This window comes from Lampetra planeri, chromosome 30 (genome assembly GCF_965212315.1).
Source record: "Lampetra planeri chromosome 30, kcLamPlan1.2.h2, whole genome shotgun sequence".
Lineage (NCBI taxonomy): Eukaryota > Metazoa > Chordata > Hyperoartia > Petromyzontiformes > Petromyzontidae > Lampetra > Lampetra planeri.
This window is the reverse complement of record NC_136136.1, coordinates 514202-535175: the sequence shown is the minus strand read 5'-3', so window position 1 is coordinate 535175 and position 20974 is coordinate 514202. Positions and strand designations below refer to the sequence as shown.

At 50.0% G+C, this 20974-nt stretch overlaps 1 protein-coding gene across 1 annotated transcript in view; it reads right to left on the bottom strand.

The window, feature by feature from the left end:
- Positions 1-20974, bottom strand: part of LOC144728710 (protein cornichon homolog 3-like) — a 40481-nt gene that overhangs the window by 4182 nt on the left and 15325 nt on the right. The window contains 2 exon segments of the mRNA XM_078608320.1: positions 4062-4211; positions 5265-5377. Coding sequence (XP_078464446.1) covers positions 4062-4211; positions 5265-5377 — 263 coding nt within the window.

Below are 20974 nucleotides of genomic sequence, written 5' to 3'. Positions count from 1 at the left end.
AGGAATGTGAGTGATGTATGCAATTACTCATTAGTTGCAGCCCGAATATAAATGTGCACAGCAACGTGTTGCTAAACGGGAAAGCCACCCCGGTACACAACAACAACAACCGTCGTTCACCACAAAGTGACGGTGACGTCACCACGGCGCTTGTGCCAGGCTAGGTGCACTTTGAGGCCACGTGTCAAAGTGTCGAAGACCCGCCAGCAGAAGGTGACGGAGCAGACCCAGCAGGTGCCAAGCGTCGACTGACTGAGCTGACTCGAAGGCGCACTGACGGTGCTGCCACTCGCTGTGCCAACCTCGGTGCAGTCCACGCCACGTGTGGCGCTCAGTGGCGCCATGCAGCGTCGCGCGACGTCTTGTGTGCTTACACTTTGTGACCGGTCGAAGATTAGTTTCACTTCATTTAGTCAAAGTAAAACCCATCCCGTAAGAGACAGAGCAGACAGGGCGGTTGTACGCAGAAAAATCAAAACAAAGCAGAGGTACCGGCTATGGCAATGAAGTCTGCAAGCACAAGTTTTAACACAAATAAAACTCACCGCCTTCCGCATTAAAAACTATAAACTATTTTTATTTGGCCAGGTAAGGCCCACTGAGCTGAATAGCGCCTTCTCAGAAGCGACGTGGCCATGACAAGTGAAAGCTCGACGAAGCGGATTCTCATCACAAGTGGACACGTATCGCAGCCAAAGACTCTGAATGTTCATTCTCAATGTTGATTATCAACGTGGAGGGGAAAACTGGAGCAGCCGGAGAAATACTCCCCGCGACCACGGGGAGAGAGAGAGAGACGCAGACTCCAAGTATACAGCAGCAGGCGTCAGGGTCGGGATTGAACCCACGACCTCCTATGTACCAGGCGAGGGAGTTAACATCTCCTAGCTAGCCACCGCGGCGCCCTAACAACGCCTTACAACAGAGAAATATACAGTAGGTTAACGTTTCGGCCGACGTACCTTTTCATAGTTCAGAGAGGGCAAAGAGATTGACTTATAGTTGGGGATAACACTTTATTTACCCTGTGTTGTCTTAAAACATTTGCAGAAACGTCACACGAATTTATTTTTAATGAAATTGACAGTTTTTTTCCTAACCAACTAAAAAATATTTTTAGCCATTTCTCAATCAACTGTTCGATGAAGGCCTCCCAGAACTGTGTCCATCGTAGGGTTGTTTGACCATACTTCACCATACTCGTCAATGTTGGTTGGTGAACGGTGGGGCGGGGGTGGTGGGCCAGGCCCAGTTCATGCCACGGATATTAGCCAAGGCCAGGAATTGAACTTGGTTCGTCAGGTTCACAACGCTGCTAACGACCCATCCAGAACGAGTGACGGCTCACACAGCTTGAAGGTGCCTTGGACATTGTCTATGAAGTGGACTCGGAGAGCGATGCAGTTGACATGATGTGCAATATGCAACTTCACACAAGATAGCCCTCCTGTGCCCCCTTTCTGCTCTGAAGGAGGGATATGTCTTGAATCACTCGCCGAGCCGTTCACTTTGTACTGTGAGCTCACACGGAGAGGTTGACGGCTCACACGGGCACACGCGAAGGTTGCCACCTGTCCAGCTTGGACCCTGACAGCCTGCGAACTGGCGTCTGTGTTAAGGTGGCAAGGATCGTTTGTGACCGAGATCTGCCGGTATAGCGTTCAACTTTATTGCGGTCACAATGAATGCATCGGTTTGGTATCGATGAGAAACGTGTCCAGGTTTGGTCTGCGGAAAAATGTCCCCAGGGTAGATGAACTCACACCGGGGGCGGGGAATCCTTTCCTGACTGTGGACAACATCGGACTTTGAGACACAACACCGTGGAACCACACATCGACACACACACAGCTTAGAGCTATCCAATAATAATGTGCAAAACGATTCTGGGTGAACTTTACAGGTGAATGAGCGCGCTAACATTAGAGACACGGTGTTAGTAGCAGGTTCAAAACATTGACCCCACCCGCCCGAGTACCCAATTAAGTAAGTATTGTTTGTGAGTAATGTTTGTGAGTATTGTGTGTGAGTATTGTTTGTGAGTAATGTTTGTGAGTATTGTTTGCGGGCTGTTTACAAGTTGTAGGCATCTTCGCCTGACCGTGGGCCGTGTGGAGTGACATGGCCATGGCCCATCGGGTCCCCACCCGTGAGATAATGAATCTCTGCAGGCCGTCAGCTGCTTAAATAAGAAGTTGTTTCGTGTGCGCTGTCACTATGCACGTGGTGGCGGCACCAGGACTACGCAGATGTAGGCAAAGTCGAATGGATCCAAGCAGCTCAAGGGGACCCCTGTGAATCGAAGTCGCGCGTCGGCCTTCAAGTGCTCCCAGCCGAGACGGCACTCGGCTCCAAGCTGGCACGAGCTTTCTGTCGCAGGCGGGGGCCACTCACGGACAAGACGCCAGGCTGCGGGTCGACACGCGTGGCGAGGAAGCGCTCCACCCCGTGCCGTCGTCCACACAGGCGGTGGAAAACGCCGCGTGGAAGTCCCGCGAGTCCACCGACAACTTTGGCGTCATCCCTCAAGCCACGTTGGAAGACTCGGACATGGACGAGCGAGGTGCGGGTGGAGGAGCTGACAGGGTAGTCGTCACCGCTGGCCCGGTGTGTGCGAGCGGGAGGAGTCTGAAGGATGTTCGCCACAGGAAGACGCCGCTTCCTCTCCCCCCCTCTCTCCCCCTCTCTCTCTTGCTCCACGTCTTCTTCTGACGTTGCACCGTCCCTGTGAGTCTTTGTCGAGCCATCGACGGAGCCGGAGCACGGCCCATGAGCGAGTCCTCTACGCGGGACTCATCATGTTGTAGACCATGCTGCACAGGGGACACGGGAGGGGAGAAGAGGCGGATGTCATCACAGCTGCCTGACGCAGACGAACGGCGCGTGTCTGGATGTTTGGCCACCGCAGAGAAAAGCGAATTTCGTGATTTGCTTCAATCCACCGACTGGCGAGCGAGCTTCTGCCCCATCGTGTTTAGCTTCTATTGGATCCTCACAATTGATGGAGTCTATTGCGTTCGTATATGTCTGGTAATATTTCGTGATTTTAGTTTATCGATATTATTTTTGGATTCTATTAGTCTATCTGACGTATTTGTACCGGGGTCAATGAGTATATCGCTGAGTTCCATTCGTCTCCATTAGGTTCTATGTGTCTCTGTGTTCGCGTGTATTAGGTTTGTTTGTTTTCAACTCTATTGGTATTGGTTTGAGTGTAGAAATGTTGGGTCCGTTTAGTCTATTAGTGTTCAATTCCATGATTACATTTCTATTGAATTATATTCATCCGTTAGCATTGCTTTTGCTACTCCATTAGCATTGAGTTTTTTAGTCTATTCATATCGGGTTGTATTGAGTTGTAGTCTGTGAATGTTGAGTTATATAACTTAACATCTGCGAAAAAGAGCTTTATAGTTCATCAGATTCCTCCAGTATAAATACAGCCACTGACTCGGATATTCGTATGCTTGTTTTGATTTCTTTCAGGACGTTAAGCGTCGTGCCCCATTGGCTAAAGGAGGCTTCTGCTGCACCACAGCTACTGTACAGCTGCACCACAGCTGCACCACAACTGCACCACAGCTGCACCACAGCTGCACCACAACTGCACCACAGCTGCACCACAGCTGCACCACAACTGCACCACAGCTGCACCACAACTGCACCACAGCTGCACCACAGCCGTGCAGCTGCACGGATCCCGCACTCGGCGTGTGGACAGTCTGAGCCCAATCTCCTGAAGGAATCAATTAGTTGCAACAAAATCACCGTCCTGCAATCAATATTTTGCTCCCGATCGTTATCCCCGCCGCGGTAGGGCAGCGATCTCAGACGGCCCCATGCAGTCGGTCCCTAATTTTGAGGGTGTATTGCTCCGCACCTCCTACTAGCACGGTGGGTTACGTACGGTGCGAAAGAAGTAAAACATAGATACACACGCGAGTTCCTGCTTGTCTCACCCTCTTCGGAATCTGCTTTGTATGCCGAGTTTTTGAATGTCAATTTTAATATCCATTTATCTCTCTCCCCAGACCCACTGGACGCCTGTGCGCCCCGCTCACTTGTACAGGTAGTAGAAGTAGGAGAGCAGGTAGAAGCCCAGCTTGCACCAGCCCTCTCGGCGGCAGTAGGCCAGCACCTCGGCTTGCGTCGCCGTGCCGGGGTCGTGCGTGGCGTCCGCCGCCGACTGCTTGCCCGGGCTCTGCATGAACCTGGGTGTTGTTGTCCACACAAAAGACAATTGAGATCCCCCGTGTAGTACTTAACAGACTGTTGGAGCAAGTGCTGTTTGCGATTAGCACCGATGAAAACCGACACGGCACACGAGATGAAAAAATAAAAATAATAAAATGAAAATAACTCAATTAAATCACGACGTTTCGGAGGCAACACAAGCTTCCGTCATCAGGTCGAACAGCCACAGCAAAATTATTCACTATTCATTACAGTAATTTTGCTGTGGCTGTTCCACCTGATGACGGAGACTTGTGTTGCCTCCGAAACGTCGTGATTTTATTATTATTTATTTGTATAAATTTTATTTAATTTTTTACCTACGTGACTTTACCGAAAAAACTAAGAGTATGAATCCTTGCAGTCACGAAAGCTTCAAATCTAGAATTAACACCCATACATGCCCCCACACACACACACATACATGCCCACACACACACCCATACATGCCCACACATACACACCCATACATGCCCACACACACACCCATACATGCCCACACACACACCCATACATGCCCACACACACCCATACATGCCCACACACACACCCATACATGCCCACACACACCCATACATGCCCACACACACACATAAATGCCCATACACACACCCATACATGCCCACACACACACACCCATACATGCCCACACATACACACCCATACATGCCCACACAAACACCCATACATGCCCACACACACACATACATGCCCACACACACCCATACATGCCCACATACACACCCATACATGCCCACACACACACCTATACATGCCCACACACACCCATACATGCCCACACACACACCCATACATGCCCACACACACACCCTTACATGCCCACACACACACCAATACATGCCCACACACACACCCTTACATGCCCACACACACACCCATACATGCCCACACACACACCAATACATGCCCACAAACACCCATACATGCACACACACACACCCATACATGCCCACACACACACCCATACATGCACACCCACACACGCCCACGCGCGGGCACGAAGACTTCACCTCCAGCTGTGGTAGCAGAACAAGGGGAGGTTGACAGCAAGGGCCAGCCACTCCAGAGCGCACAGGAACATCACGCAGAAGAGGCAGTGGATGAAGTACTCGGGCAGCGCCAGCTGCTCGGAACGAGAGGGCGGCACGAGGGCGCAGGGCTCAGCCGAGCGTCGTGGTGCACGGCAGTGATCCGGAACTTTCTGTTGTTTTACAAGTCGACATTTCTCAATTGTACCCTCATAGTGCTCTTGCAGTCGTGGCACGCCGGATGAATAGATGAAGAGCGAGACAGGATGAGGATTCCTCCACAACTCTGGCTGTCGCCTGATGAGGTTGGTTGTGATTACCGGCTAAAACATCACGGTTCTCGAATTGTTCATGTGGTGGGTTTACTCTCATTGGCCCGTTCTGTTCACGTGACACACCTTACTAATTGGCTGTGTCGGGTGGTGGTGGGTTTACTCTCATTGGCACGTTCTGTTCACGTGACAAACCTTACTAATTGGCCGTGTCGGGTGGTGGTGGGTTTACCGACACATTTATATTTACACGATATAACCCAACAAAAACCTCTATTATGTATAATATTGTTCGCGAAAGCCTACTACGACTACTACGTGTTAAGCTGAGGATGAAAACTCTACTCGAAGCTCTCAGAGCAGCACGTGTCGTCGTGTTGGTGAAGGTCCCACGGAGACAAAAGTCGTGGAGATCACTTGTCGACCGAACTCTGGCCCGCACAGTAAATGGAAGCAGCGTCCCAACCTCTGCTGCATGAGAGTAATGGGCGTCGCATGGCACTCAAATCAATGTTTAGTTCTCGTAGCTCGAATTGAGCGACATTAATTGCATAAGGAAATGTAACATCACGTGTTGTTGTGTGGGTGTGCATTCACCGGTGAGCGGGCTGACATCATCAACGCACGCGACCTAAGAACACGATTACATCACTGGCGGATGCCTGGACATCATTAGTACCAGCTGAGCAATGTGATACGCCTCAGCCGTGCGCTCCCATCCAGTGCTTTGAAGGCAAATCTTGGAGGATCGCATAAATCGATGAAACTCCTGGACCCGCGAGTCCGCAAGGTGGCCAAGTGCGTCATGGGCGCGTCTGTGCAGGAGCGCTCTGCCCCTGTGTGTGTGCGCGGCTTTCTCCCCGGGTAGTCGGATTTCCTTCCACTCACAACAGCAAAAAAACGTATTGACTACCAAGTGGACAGACGTCTCAATGCAGGGTCGTCACTGAGACTCGATGAGGCTTTCCTGGATATTTGCTATAAGAAACACAACAACAATAACCTATAGATCGCCCATTGAAGCACTATGCAGGCTCAACCCTGCTCAGCTTCCAAACTCGGATGCGATCAAGCACATTCCGGGCAATGTGCTCATCGCCCTTTGCCAGCTTTAGGTGGTGACCGATTATTGTGCTGGTCAATGAATTGAGTGGAAAGTTTAAGTTTAAATCGCGCAATAAAAACGGCTACGTGTGGCTGAGAATTGTGGACGTACTTTGGTACCAAGGAAAACATTTACGAGAAAAAAATACCAAGTTTTGTTTTACAATATCTGAATATAAAAGGTCCGTTTTATATTTCGGTCAATCGGCGTACGTGCCTTGTAGACGCAACATTTCCCAGCAACATCAGCGTAAGCGGTGAACTCGGGACGCAACGTCTGTGCTGCGCGATGAACGTGTTGCCAGGCGGAAAGCCGAAGCATCGTGTCGTCGGCAACGTATTCGCGCCACGGCCACGTCGCGTGAGGCTGTCGCCAGGCCGCTGCTGCGCTTCGCAGACGACGGCGGCAGCCTGCGCGGCTCTCACTGCTACCTCAGCCGGCAGAATGAGCGAGTCGCAGTCGGAAGGTTGCGAGTTCAAATCCTGGTTGGGGGTTCACTGAGCCCGATCGTCCCGCTGGGGCCGATGAAGCGAATGCTACTTTGTGAGAAAGCCCACAGCAATTGACTTATCAATATACTCGCCCCTGCCAAGGTAATGAGGAATGTACACCACTGGCTTGGGGCTGGAAACAGGAAAAACCCCTCATTGGAGCAAGACATCACTTTGACTTCGACATTGAGTTTCACAATTGGGGACGATATTCCGACGTGGCTCTACCCAATTAGGTAATTGGTGAATACACAACGCAATTCTATATTTGAGCATTGGCAAAGCGGAATTCCAACATTGCCGTTTATTCATCCCAAAAAATAATTGGGCATCAAATCCCAGCGCAGGGCCCCACTAAAGGGGTATCTTGAGACCCAGTCTTGTTCTCCTGGATACATAAGTTTAATTTAATTCTTTACTTTTCATATTCAGAGTCAACTTGCAAACATGCGCTTAAACAAAGACAACAGATGTTATATTTGAGCTCTCAGTTTTGGGTATTGGTGGTCTCAGATCCGATGTCAAGTTTGGCAGCAACCGTGCCCACCGGCTGGGCACTTTGAGCTGTCGAGCTACTTAATAGTAAAAATCAATAACTTGTAGCGCACCGCACGACAGTCACTAGAGAGAGGACGACTGAGAGGCGCGAGGGGGAACCACAGACAAGTGGGGAGTAGTCGCCGGGCACCAACAAGTGGCCCAAGCTCTGCGGCCTTCGACATAATAAGATGTTTTCTTACAATTAAGTGCAAAGATGAACACGACAATTACACGTGATTAACGTGTGTGTGTGAGCAGTTTTAACTGAAGCAAATGCACTTTTCAAATCTCTCTGGATGTGCACATGAAGTTGTTGGTAAATGCACGCCGATGTCGCACATTCTGTCCTCCTACTCCCTCGAGTTGTCGATTGGGCAGATGGCTGTGAGTATCTGCTTGTGTTTACATGCATGTGTGTAGGAGAGCGGTGGCGCAGCGGTTAGGAGCAGTGCACTTCGAAGCCACCGGACCCGAATTCGATTTCCACTCACGGCCAACACCAGGGACGGATATCTGAACCGGTCATGAGTCTCCCCGAGGTCTACTCAGCCTTAAATTAGTACCTGCAGCTGCGGTGTGTCAATATCAGCACTGGGGAGACAAAAGCGGCCACGCGTGGAAGTGGCCACACAGCCTTAATAGATGCTCGCAAACAGCACTTGCACCAACAGTCGTTGAAGGCTGTTGGAGCATCTATTAAGGTTGTGGTGAGTTTGGGGGGGGGGTGGAATTTTTGTCTTTGCTTCTCCACTGTGAATCACGCTACACGTGTTTGCCTGGGAATGAGCGCCACAACTTTAGGTGACAACCCAATTTCACGACCGGGAAGAAAAGGGTGTAAACACGGGGCCTTTGCCCCGGCCACTGCCTCCCAGGAGGGCCTCGGCGTAAGACGCACCGTGTCTGCAATATGCCTCTCCGCTCAGAGTGACGCTCCTCTCGTGAGATCGCGTGAGATGCATAGCGGCCAGCCACCTGCCTCGCTCCCTCCCTCGCTCCCTCCCTCGCTCGCTCCAGGAAACACGAGCTCCCAGTTGGATTACTTTTTTTTCATTTGCAACAAAACGCTGGTAGGTTTCAAATAACGTGCCGCACGGATGGAAAAAATAAATAATGGATATCGACGCACACCAAATGATGTGTGCCCTAGTGTGCATGGTGTCACTAGTGTGCGTGGTGTCACTAGTGTGCGTGGTGTCGCTAGTGTGCGTGGTGTCACTAGTGTGCGTGGTGTCGCTAGTGTGCGTGGTGTCGCTAGTGTGCGTGGTGTCACTAGTGTGCGTGGTATCGCTAGTGTGCGTGGTGTCACTAGTGTGCGTGGTGTCGCTAGTGTGCGTGGTGTCGCTAGTGTGCGTGGTGTCGCTAGTGTGCGTGGTGTCACTAGTGTGCGTGGTGTCGCTAGTGTGCGTGGTGTCGCTAGTGTGCGTGGTGTCGCTAGTGTGCGTGGTGTCGCTAGTGTGCGTGGTGTCACTAGTGTGCGTGGTGTCGCTAGTGTGCGTGGTATCGCTAGTGTGCGTGGTGTCACTAGTGTGCGTGGTGTCGCTAGTGTGCGTGGTGTCGCTAGTGTGCGTGGTGTCGCTAGTGTGCGTGGTGTCGCTAGTGTGCGTGGTGTCGCTAGTGTGCGTGGTGTCGCTAGTGTGCATGGTGTCGCTAGTGTGCGTGGTGTCGCTAGTGTGCGTGGTGTCGCTAGTGTGCGTGGTGTCGCTAGTGTGCGTGGTGTCGCTAGTGTGCGTGGTGTCGCTAGTGTGCGTGGTGTCACTAGTGTGCGTGGTGTCGCTAGTGTGCGTGGTGTCACTAGTGTGCGTGGTGTCGCTAGTGTGCGTGGTGTCACTAGTGTGCGTGGTGTCACTAGTGTGCGTGGTGTCGCTAGTGTGCGTGGTATCGCTAGTGTGCGTGGTGTCACTAGTGTGCGTGGTGTCGCTAGTGTGCGTGGTGTCGCTAGTGTGCGTGGTGTCGCTAGTGTGCGTGGTGTCACTAGTGTGCGTGGTATCGCTAGTGTGCGTGGTGTCGCTAGTGTGCGTGGTGTCGCTAGTGTGCGTGGTGTCGCTAGTGTGCGTGGTGTCGCTAGTGTGCATGGTGTCGCTAGTGTGCGTGGTGTCGCTAGTGTGCGTGGTGTCACTAGTGTGCGTGGTATCGCTAGTGTGCGTGGTGTCACTAGTGTGCGTGGTGTCGCTAGTGTGCGTGGTGTCGCTAGTGTGCGTGGTGTCGCTAGTGTGCATGGTGTCGCTAGTGTGCGTGGTGTCGCTAGTGTGCGTGGTGTCACTAGTGTGCGTGGTATCGCTAGTGTGCGTGGTGTCACTAGTGTGCGTGGTGTCGCTAGTGTGCGTGGTGTCGCTAGTGTGCGTGGTGTCGCTAGTGTGCGTGGTGTCACTAGTGTGCGTGGTGTCGCTAGTGTGCGTGGTGTCGCTAGTGTGCGTGGTGTCGCTAGTGTGCGTGGTGTCGCTAGTGTGCGTGGTGTCACTAGTGTGCGTGGTGTCGCTAGTGTGCGTGGTGTCACTAGTGTGCGTGGTGTCGCTAGTGTGCGTGGTGTCGCTAGTGTGCGTGGTGTCGCTAGTGTGCGTGGTGTCGCTAGTGTGCGTGGTGTCGCTAGTGTGCGTGGTGTCGCTAGTGTGCGTGGTGTCGCTAGTGTGCGTGGTGTCGCTAGTGTGCGTGGTGTCGCTAGTGTGCGTGGTGTCACTAGTGTGCGTGGTGTCGCTAGTGTGCGTGGTGTCGCTAGTGTGCGTGGTGTCGCTAGAGTGCGTGGTGTCGCTAGTGTGCGTGGTGTCGCTAGTGTGCGTGGTGTCGCTAGTGTGCGTGGTGTCGCTAGTGTGCGTGGTGTCGCTAGTGTGCGTGGTGTCGCTAGTGTGCGTGGTGTCGCTAGTGTGCGTGGTGTCGCTAGTGTGCGTGGTGTCGCTAGTGTGCGTGGTGTCGCTAGTGTGCGTGGTGTCGCTAGTGTGCGTGGTGTCGCTAGTGTGCGTGGTGTCGCTAGTGTGCGTGGTGTCGCTAGTGTGCGTGGTGTCGCTAGTGTGCGTGGTGTCGCTAGTGTGCGTGCTTATGTGTGGCGTGGTGTCGCATTTTTAGGGATCTCAAGGTTATGGGGGGGGGCAAGCTCACGCCTCCATGGTGAGATCTGCCACTGACTCTGTCACCGCGCCTGATGATGATGATAGTGATCGTTCAAGAGGCAGACCAAGACGCGTGCAAGCCTTGCCCTTGAGGGACTCGGTGCCCAGTTTGCAATTGTCCGACAGTTGGAATTGGGCTGAGCAGCACAGGGTGAGTAATGACAGATGGTGGGCAGCCCAGCATGCATTATCAGCCTGGCCTAGGGCCCATGGTGATTCCACTAAACGGGAGTCCCTGTTTACAATACCAGGCTGTTTGGCAGTGATGCGCCTGCAATCCAGCGAATTTGACAAGGTCACACAGATACGGGGTTTCTGTGAGGCACCCACCAGCACAACAAGAAGGTACCCACAAGAGGTAGTTCTCTGACTATCTAGATGAGGATATCTTTGGTAATTATATCACTCAGCGAAAGACAATTCAAACGGAGAGACACGAAGAGAAACACAAAGACACAGAGAGCCATACAAAGACACAGAGAGACATGGGCACAGAGTGAGACATAGAGATGAACAGAGAGACAAACAGACGTTTAAAGATACATACAGATATAGAGTTGGATTAAAGTAAACAACGGAGAGACAGATGGAGAGTAATGAAGAGAGACATGGAAAGAGACAGCGACAGAGAGACAAATGGGTAAAGGCACGTAGAGGAAACATACTGACAGAGAGACACACACGGAAGTAGCAGTTTCATTTTCCACAACACACAACCAGATGTCATTATTTATCACTGGATCCTACATTTACAGCGATATGACTCATAGTGAAGGGGCCAATACTAAATTAACATTTTACAAGGTAAAGCCACTGAGCTATTGCCTCTTATTCAGAGGCGATATGGCCACACACGATAGCTCATCGAAGTGGCTCATCGTCATCAACATCATCGTCATCAACATCAACATCATCGTCATCATCATCATCGTCATCATCGTCATCATCATCATCATCATCGTCATCATCGTCATCGTCACCATCATCATCGTCATCATCATCATCGTCATCATTATCATCGTCATCATCACCGTCATCATCGTCATCATCATCGTCGTCATCATCGTCGTCATCATCACACGTGGGAATTTATAGTCGTATACAAATATTCTCTTCCGCACGTTTCGAAATGTGGAGGGAAAGCCCGGAGGATCCTGGAGAATATATCCACGAGACCAGCACGAGAAGAGACCTTGCGAACTTCAAAAGATACACAGCGACGTCTACTGTACACATGTATTTACGAAAGCAGAGGATACCAGTAAATATTCTCACTTTCACGAGTAGAAATAAAACGATGCAATTTTGCGAATGGGCTGCCTGCTGTTCCTGCGATTCCCGTCTCTGATGAGACAGCCAGCCCGTCGCTATTAGCTCGTGCAGGGCGCGTGTCCCCATCACTCATTGCGTCTGCCCGTGTGTGTCTTTGTTGTACGCGTGCGTGTGTGTGTGTTAGAGAGGAGCGGTGGCGCGGTGGATAGCGCACTACTCTCCGACCACCCGCTCAAGACCAATTCTAACAGTGGCGAATATTTGAACCTCCCCTAGATCAATTCGGCCTAAAATGATCACCTGGGGTGGTGTGTAAACATCGCCACTGGAGAGACAAAGAAGGCCAGGCGTGGTGCTGGCCACCCATCCCCTTGTGTGCTATGCCGGCCTTCATAGGTGCTCGCTAACAGCACTTGCCCCAACAACCAGTTAAGGCTATACGGGGCATCTTTGTCCTGTGTGTGCTCGTCGTTGCACTGTGCTTATTGGCAGCAGTGTCATCGGCTTACTGAAAACCCAAGACGCCACACACCCAGTGACCCCAGGTTCCATTCCTGGTTGAGTTGCACAGCGCTGGTGATTTTTTTTGTTATCTGACCCTCGGTATTGACTCGGTATTCGAGTTGTCAAACCGAAAACCATTCACAGAATCGATCACCGGTTCAGAGAGTCAGGAGCCGGCAAATGTGTCCTCGTTGACCGTGATAATGAACTCTGCAATCGGAGCCCGCTAAACTTGAAACGGCACGGCAGCCCTTGGGTATTTTACCTCTGTTTCTCGATTAAAATATTATATTTGTTGCTGAACATATACTGTATACCTGTGCGGCAAAAGCGGTAAGATGTTAATTTCAGCATATATATTTTTCATATGTTTACCGAAAATGAAAAACAATATTTGAACAACCCTACTCGGTATTGAAAGAAGACATACTGCGTGTATGTTGCTGCAATTAAACAGCAAAGAAGATATACTGCGTGTATGTTGCTGCAATTAAACAGCAAACAAATGGAGACAAAGGTGGCCGGGCATGCGTGGTGCCGGGCTGCATCAGACTGAGAAGGGGCTCGCTATCTGCACTTTAAATCTACATTGAAAACCCGTTTCTTTAGAACTGCTTGTTGTCTTTAATGTGTTGTCTTTACGCCCGCACCTTCGATGAGGACGGTTGGCTACGTACGGTGCGGAAGAAGTTCAACGTACTTACATGGTCTGATTGTTGGACGATGGAGAACCCTTCCAGTCCGATTGGTCATCGGGGAACATTTGAAAGGGCCCGAGAAAAATAAATGAAGGGGTCGTTTAAGAAAGCGTGGGGAGCAAACGAATGGGTGGAGGGTCGGGGAGGAGAATTTGTGGAGGGTCGGGGACGTTCCAGAAAGGAGGGAGAATGGGATGAAGGAGCTTGTCGCCGAAGCGGTTCGGGGGTTCTGAGCGCAGTCTTTCCCTGACGTATTACGAACTGCCGCTGAAGACGTAATAGAGTCCAAGTTCAAGACGTACCCGGGCTGTAACTCCTTTAACACGTGTTACTGTCGCGTGAACTCCAGATAGAATACATAGGACAAGGTTTTAGTCTACATAAGCTACGTGCGATGGATTCCATCCAATTTCCACGCAGTCACAATCAGGGTGCTGTTTGCAGAAATCATGCGTAGACGACGGCGCATGATACCTGCGGTGGCTGTTAAAATGAAATAATCGCGATGCAGAGCACAGTTAAAGCTACTCAACTTATGGTAAATAAAAAGTAGCCGTTTTAATTTAAATTCGTTCAGCTTTTTCTTAAACGTTTAATTGCAAACTCTGTGCGAATAATGTTTGTAATAACAAAAACTGCATTCGCACTCAAACGAGCAGTGGATAGTGATCACCTACATTTGGCAGCTTTTAACCTGTGGTGAAAATTCCACATTCCTGTGATGGGGATGAGTCCTGCGACAACCACCATTGATTTCCTGCCGAGTGATGGCGCAGTGTTTAGAGTCCTCGACTCACAATCGGTTAACCCATCAGAAGGTTGATAAAGTAGATACCACTTTGTGCGATATTAACAGTGGTCACCCTATGGGTGCGACTAGCAACTGCCGTGGGAATATGGAATGTTTGCCTGCTAAGCATGATGAGCCCTGGCTCAAGAGGTGTTATGTGTGCAGAGAGGCACTGCTGCTGGTGCAGCATCACCAGGCGGTGTTCATGCAGTGATTCCTGAGGGATGATGACGGAGATGACGATGCTAACGATGATGATGAATGGATGATGATGGTGATAATCATTACCTTCGTAATGATGATGAATGGATGATGATGATGAGGATTAGATGACAATAATAACAACGATGATGATGATGATGATGATGTTTAAAGACTAAGATGGGGATGCATCAACCCTCGCCTGGAATGTAACTCAAGTTTGCACAACTCGGGAGCACGAACGCAGCACCCTGCAGCCACGCTCATCACGGCATGCCTCTACATTCCCAGAGCCACGTTTTGAAGAGCAAGCCCCTGCAGGTTTAATCCCAATCTCCCAGCGGTGAAACAAAACAAAAACGCCCTCGATGCATGCAGATGACAAACCCGATCTCGACAACATGCTACCCCGCACATTGGAACTTCACGTGTAACAAATGCCCTCCCTCCCACCCCGTGCTCCCTAGACAATCTGGCTCCGGGCCTAGATTCCCCCTGGGAGCACGAACCTCCCAGTTAAATATTCCCAGCGACAAAGAGTGCCACCGCTCCTCTCTAACACAAAGGCAAAAATACCCCGTGTAGCCGTTGCACAGTTTAGGGGCAAGTGCTATCAGCGAGCACCTATAAAGGCCGGCACGGCATACGAGGGGGTGGGTGGCCAACACCACACCTGGCCGTCTTCGCCTCCCCAATGCTGATTGTTTACACACTGTTCCTGGAAGTAATTTAAGGTTGAATTGGCCTAGGGGAGGCCCAGGAGAGGTTCAGATAATTGTCACTGGTGTTGACCGTGAGTGGGAATCGAACTCGGGTTAGCGGGCGCGCAGCACAGGCCGCTAACTGCTCCACCGCCTCAACTCTCCTCCCAGTCGGGGCGTTTCGACCACTTTTGTCAACACGACACCTGATGACGGACGCTTGTGTGGCGCCCGAAACGTCGTGATGTAATTTATTTTATTTTATACATACTACGCGACTTTACCGAAAGAACCAAAGAGTACGACTGCAACTCTCTGGGGCGTTTTGGGGATGCACCACGTGGTGTTCGCCACGGTGTCCGTGACTCTTTAGTTTCACCTGCTGGCTGGGCAGCTTCTTCTGGTCACTTCTCGCAGAAGCTGCCAATAACGTGGAGCTGAATCGAATTCGATTCGAGGAAGAAGCTCCCGGAACTTGGAGCGAGCATGTGTTCCAGCGTCACACGGCACAGCCATGAAGAACGACGCAGCGCGGATTCGCCAAAGCCACTCGGATTCCCAGCGCCATTTCCCATCATGGGGCGAGTTAATCCATAAGACACTGTTGGCTTCCTCTGGAAAGTGGTCGTTATTTTACCGACCCAGGATGGATGATAGGCTGAGTCAACCCCCGACTCCAGGACTTGAAACCCGTCACATTCCGTGACGACGTGAAGCCGCTCGCGCTGCTGCTGGAGCCACCTGCCCGCTCGCTACGAGACGATCACCGAGTCGGGGTTGATCCGGGCGCGTCAGCCCGGAGGCATGAATAATAATAATAACGATGATAACGATGGCAGGACTAATTAATCTTCAGTGGCAACAACAACAACAACAAAAGTAAGTGCGCAGCTCATTTATGAACGCTCTCTGCTGTTTTAAAGTTCACCCGTGGCATGTGCAGAGCTCAGAGGTGTCAACTCACGCAGGGACTGTGAGGCGCAGGTGGAGGTGACAGACACACGCACACACGGCCCTCATTAGAGATTGTTACACAACTCCCGTTCATATGCGTGAAGCTAAACACTCACACATTTTGCCGAAATAAGGAGTTTCTGTGGCCTGCGGCTCATAAACTTGCGTGCAATTATTTTTCTTAATGTATGAGCATAGTAATGATAATTGTGGATTTTCTGTAGACATGTAATGTAGGGTAATGTATTTTTGAAAATGTCGCAACAGATGACACTAAGATCACTCACAATGCCACACGAGTTCACGTCTGGGCCAGGGATCAACTCGGATCTTAATATTTTCGGGGGCCAATAGAATTGTGTAAAGTGTTATCAAACTTCAATAGCGACTCCACTGCAAAGAGAGTGGTGCAGCGCATCGAGTGTGCAGGCGGTGCAACTGCGTCAGATAGGCCCAAGGCGCCAGGCTACGAAGAAGGGAGAGACATTAGACAGGGGCCCGTTTCATTCCTTGCACCAAGATTCTCTAATTCCTTAACCCACCTCACGTACACTTCAAGGGCTTGCACAGACCGATTGCAACACGGTAGTCGTTGAAGCCTTCGGCCAAATCACGCAGAGTGCGACCGACCTCGACAGCTCTCGGAATCTAAGCAGGATTGAGCCTGGATAGCGCTGGGTGGATGGGTGACCACCACGTCGAAGTCGATCTACTGATGAGACTCAAAATATCAAAACCTAATTGGCTGATGACCAAAAACCCATTTTTTATATACAGGGTGGGCCAAATGTCAGAACATGGTTATTATAATTCTAGATTTGAAGCTTTCGTGACTGCAATGATTCATATTCTCAGGTTTTTTCGGTAAAGTCACGTAGGTAAAACATTAAAAGTAATGAAAGTAAAATAAAACAAAACAAAAATAAAATTCACGACGTTTCGGAGGCAACACAAGTCTCCGTCATCAGGTGGGACCGTCACAGCCAGATTAGCTGCATCAAGTGGATGCAGCTAATCTGGCTGTGACGGTCCCACCTGATGACGGAGACTTGTGTTGCCTCCGAAACGTCGTGGTTTTTATTTTATTTTATTTTTATTTTATTTTCATTAATTTTGATGTTTTACCTACGTGACTTTACCGAAAAAACCTGAGAACATGGTTATTATATTTGTTTATTGAAATCACATCGGGTTGTTGCATTTATTTTAGCAAATGTTCAAACTGACTTCCATGAACATTAATTAATTCTTGAATTCTCTTTTTAAATTAATGTATCCATCCCAGAAGAATTTCCTCATTAAAACTCTGCACCATAGAGCTCGATGCATTTCCGACCATCAACACCTAGCCAGTGAACTGGAGCACGTTACACCACGCCCTCAAAATGAATGGATATTCAGACGACACAATCCGTAAAGCTATCACCCCAACCGTTGGGAAAGAACCATATGAAGACCCAAGCAAAACCATCACCTTACCATACACCAAAAAGATTTCCAAAAATCATGAGCAAACACAAGATCCAGGTTCAATTTAACACGGTACATACAATTCGTGATCTGATCCCATCTGTGAAGGATGTGATCCCTGACATGCAATACCCCGGCGTCTACAAACTAAGCTGTGTCTGCGGCAGTAGTTACACTGGGGAAACTAAGCGACATGTCTCGGACCGTGTTCGTGAACACAAGGCAGATCTGAAACACGGTAGGACCAATACCTCAGCCGTGGCTGATCATTGTTTTAATGCGGTGGGCTCACACGGAATTGATTTCTCCAAGACGAAGGTACTCTGCAAACCCACTGGCTATCAATAAAGATTCGTTCATGAAGCCATCCAGATATATAGACACAGACACAATTTCAACCGAGAAGATGGGTACAAACTGAACAATCATTGTAAGGACGTTATTAACCAGTTTAAGTCATAACTGACTGTGATGTTTCCATCCTACCTTCCGATGTTAGCAGTTATTTTCGACTCTCTGATTTTACACTAACAGGTTCACACGAACACAGCCACTGTCGTTCGTGTCCTCGATGTGGCGGCGGTGGCTCTGCGATCTTACATTGACATGCTCATCTCTCACAATGCAATGGCCGCCTCCACGCCCTCGTCGTGGAGGAAGCTCTCCGATCTTACATTGACTTGCTAATCTCTCACAATGCAATGGCCACCTCTGTGCCCTCGTCGTGGAGGAAGCTCTCCGATCTTACATTGACATGCTCATCTCTCACAATGCAATGGCCGCCTCCACGCCCTCGTCGTGGAGGAAGCTCTCCGATCTTACATTGACTTGCTAATCTCTCACAATGCAATGGCCACCTCTGTGCCCTCGTCGTGGAGGAAGCTCTCCGATCTTACATTGACTTGCTAATCTCTCACAATGCAATGGCCACCTCTGTGCCCTCGTCGTGGAGGAAGCTCTCCGATCTTACATTGACTTGCTAATCTCTCACAATGCAATGGCCGCCTCCACGCCCTCGTCATGGAAGTCAATCTGCGATCTTACATTGACATGCAAATGTACCCCTGTAACATCTATAGCCCCGCCCACTTGGTTTATGACCCTTGGGCTGCACCCATTTCAAAACTTTAAAACGGCCTGCCTCAGCAGCTTCCCCCCTCCTTTTTCTCCGGATGACGATTGCTTGTGTTGCGATCGAAACGTCGGGACATTTTCATTATTTTGCATTCACTTTATTTTAATTTTTTATTATTTAATTGTTATTATTTTTCTATCTACGTGACTTTACCGAAAGACCCAAATAATAGATATTAATAATAGATTAAATATGAACTTAAAGAATAAACAATAAAGATATGTTAATGCCAGTGTTAAATTAATTAAACAACCCTGTGTCCTGACTTTTGGGCCACACTATACAGTATTTACGTACATGAGCGTCTACTGATGAGAGCCAGAATATTAAATCCCGACAGGTTGCTGGCAAAAGAAATGCTGTGTTATTGTACTATTCAGATTGAGAACGGCCTTATGTTATTGTACTATGCAGATTGAGAACGGCCTTATGCTAATACGTGTTTTTATCCATAATTCTGTGCAGCGATGCGTGATGCGTTTGCACAATGAACACACCCGTTCACACCTCTATGCAAATTATTGCAATAGGCACAGTTTAACGCAGGGAACGGCTCATCGCGCATAATAATAATAATGGGATATGCATCGCGTCACACGTCCCACAATGTAATTTTGCAATAACATTTATCGGTTTTACTTTTAATGTCAACGAGTTTAGGCGTATCGTTTTGGCTTTAAATGGGCTTGTTTGTACGCGATATCGTCTACTACTACTCTAAACGGGAGATAAATTAATAAATAACGGTCGTTTGTAAAGTTGATTGAGAATGTCCCAGGTTTCTCAGGCGCACCCACAGTGCAATGCGGCGCAACCCACGACACCTGGCAGCAGTCGAGCCGCATCTCACCACCAGCAGCGGCATCTCACCACCACCAGCGGCACCACCACCAGCATCTCACCACCACCACCAGCAGCATCTCACCACCAGCAGCATCTCACCACCACCACCACCAGCAGCAGCTGCCGTGGTGGTGGTGGCGAGACGTCAGCTCCCTCGCCTGGTGTGCCGAGGAGGCCGTGGGCTCGATCCGGAGCCTGGAGCCTGTCTATTTGGAGTTTCCGTGTCTCTCTCTCTCTGTGGTCCCATGGAGTTTTCTCCAAGTCTTCCGGGGTTTCCCTCCACGTTTAGAAAACACGCGTTTAGAGTATTTGGCTGCTATACATGTCCACATACGCCAGTTCGTTGAGCTATCATTTGTGGCCAGGTCGCTTATGAAACAGAGCTACATGGCTCCGTGGGTCTAACCTGGTAAAATAAAATAAGAATGTAAATAAAGTAGTTCATTGCTGAATGCGCCGCACTCTGCAGACGAGAGCCAGTAGCTAGAAACCGAGTCAAGAGCGTTCCTGCCGAGTTATTGTCTCTCTTGGAGAGTGAGCGCATATTGTGTGCGTTGTAAGTTCAAGTTAATATCATTGTTAAACAAATGCTGCTCGCTTAAAATTGGTTTGGAGAGCCGATAGGCCGATGTACTAAAACATTTTGCGGAAACACAGAAATCAATTTTCCTTAAACTGTACATGTTATTATCCGACCATGAAGTAAGCCCTCTCTATGTTCTAGAGAAGGATCATTGCCTGAAACATCTTCTTATTAACACAGTAATGATAAGACTGATGTATAGCGGCACGCATAACTCGAGTGGCTAACGTAAGTGCTGTTCAAGAACGTGGTGAGATGGGTTTCCGTTTGCTGTCACCTTCTTCAGGGATAGCTCTCATTCAGCAGTGGACAGAGCATGAAGACATCTCTCTCTCGCTTTAGACACATTTATTCGGCTACTAACCCCTATTCCGAGACGATATTGGCGAGGCAGGAAATTATATTTATATAAATTAGGTTTTGCGCGCGCGCGCGCTACAAATTTGATAACGCTCACAGCGGTGGGGATAATTTAATTATGAAATCCTTTAAAAACTCATCTGAGACGGTGAAAGCCGCCTCCTCTGATCGGGTCGCCTAAGACGGCGCCGTCGCGAGACGCTGACGCGAAGCGAAAAACATCGGAGGCGACTTACGAATCGGCCGCGCCTCTCCCCCTCCCCGCGTCCCCAAACCCGCGCCGGGTCCCGCTTGACGGAATCCATCAACATGCTCGGTGGCTAAATGTGCGGGGGGGGGGGCACGCTTCGACGTCGGCCACACGAGTGAAGGAGCGACGTGGATCGTTCTCGGGTGATGTGAATGCACCTCGGCGATTCTCAACCCCTTCGCATCGCCCGCCACGCCGCAGGGAGACGGAGCAGGCGTGAGGTCGATTGTGCACTGCGAAAGACGGCAATGACTCGGGGAGGGAAGCTTTCGTCCAACAGCGGATAGAGAATGGCCGAGGATGTTCACGACGATGATGCCGACAAGGATGGCGATGGTTTATGTAACCAGTGCCGGAGGGTCCCCCTCGACCGCCCACCCCAGCGCGCTCCGGCCGCATGCGCCCGCCGCGGGCACCAC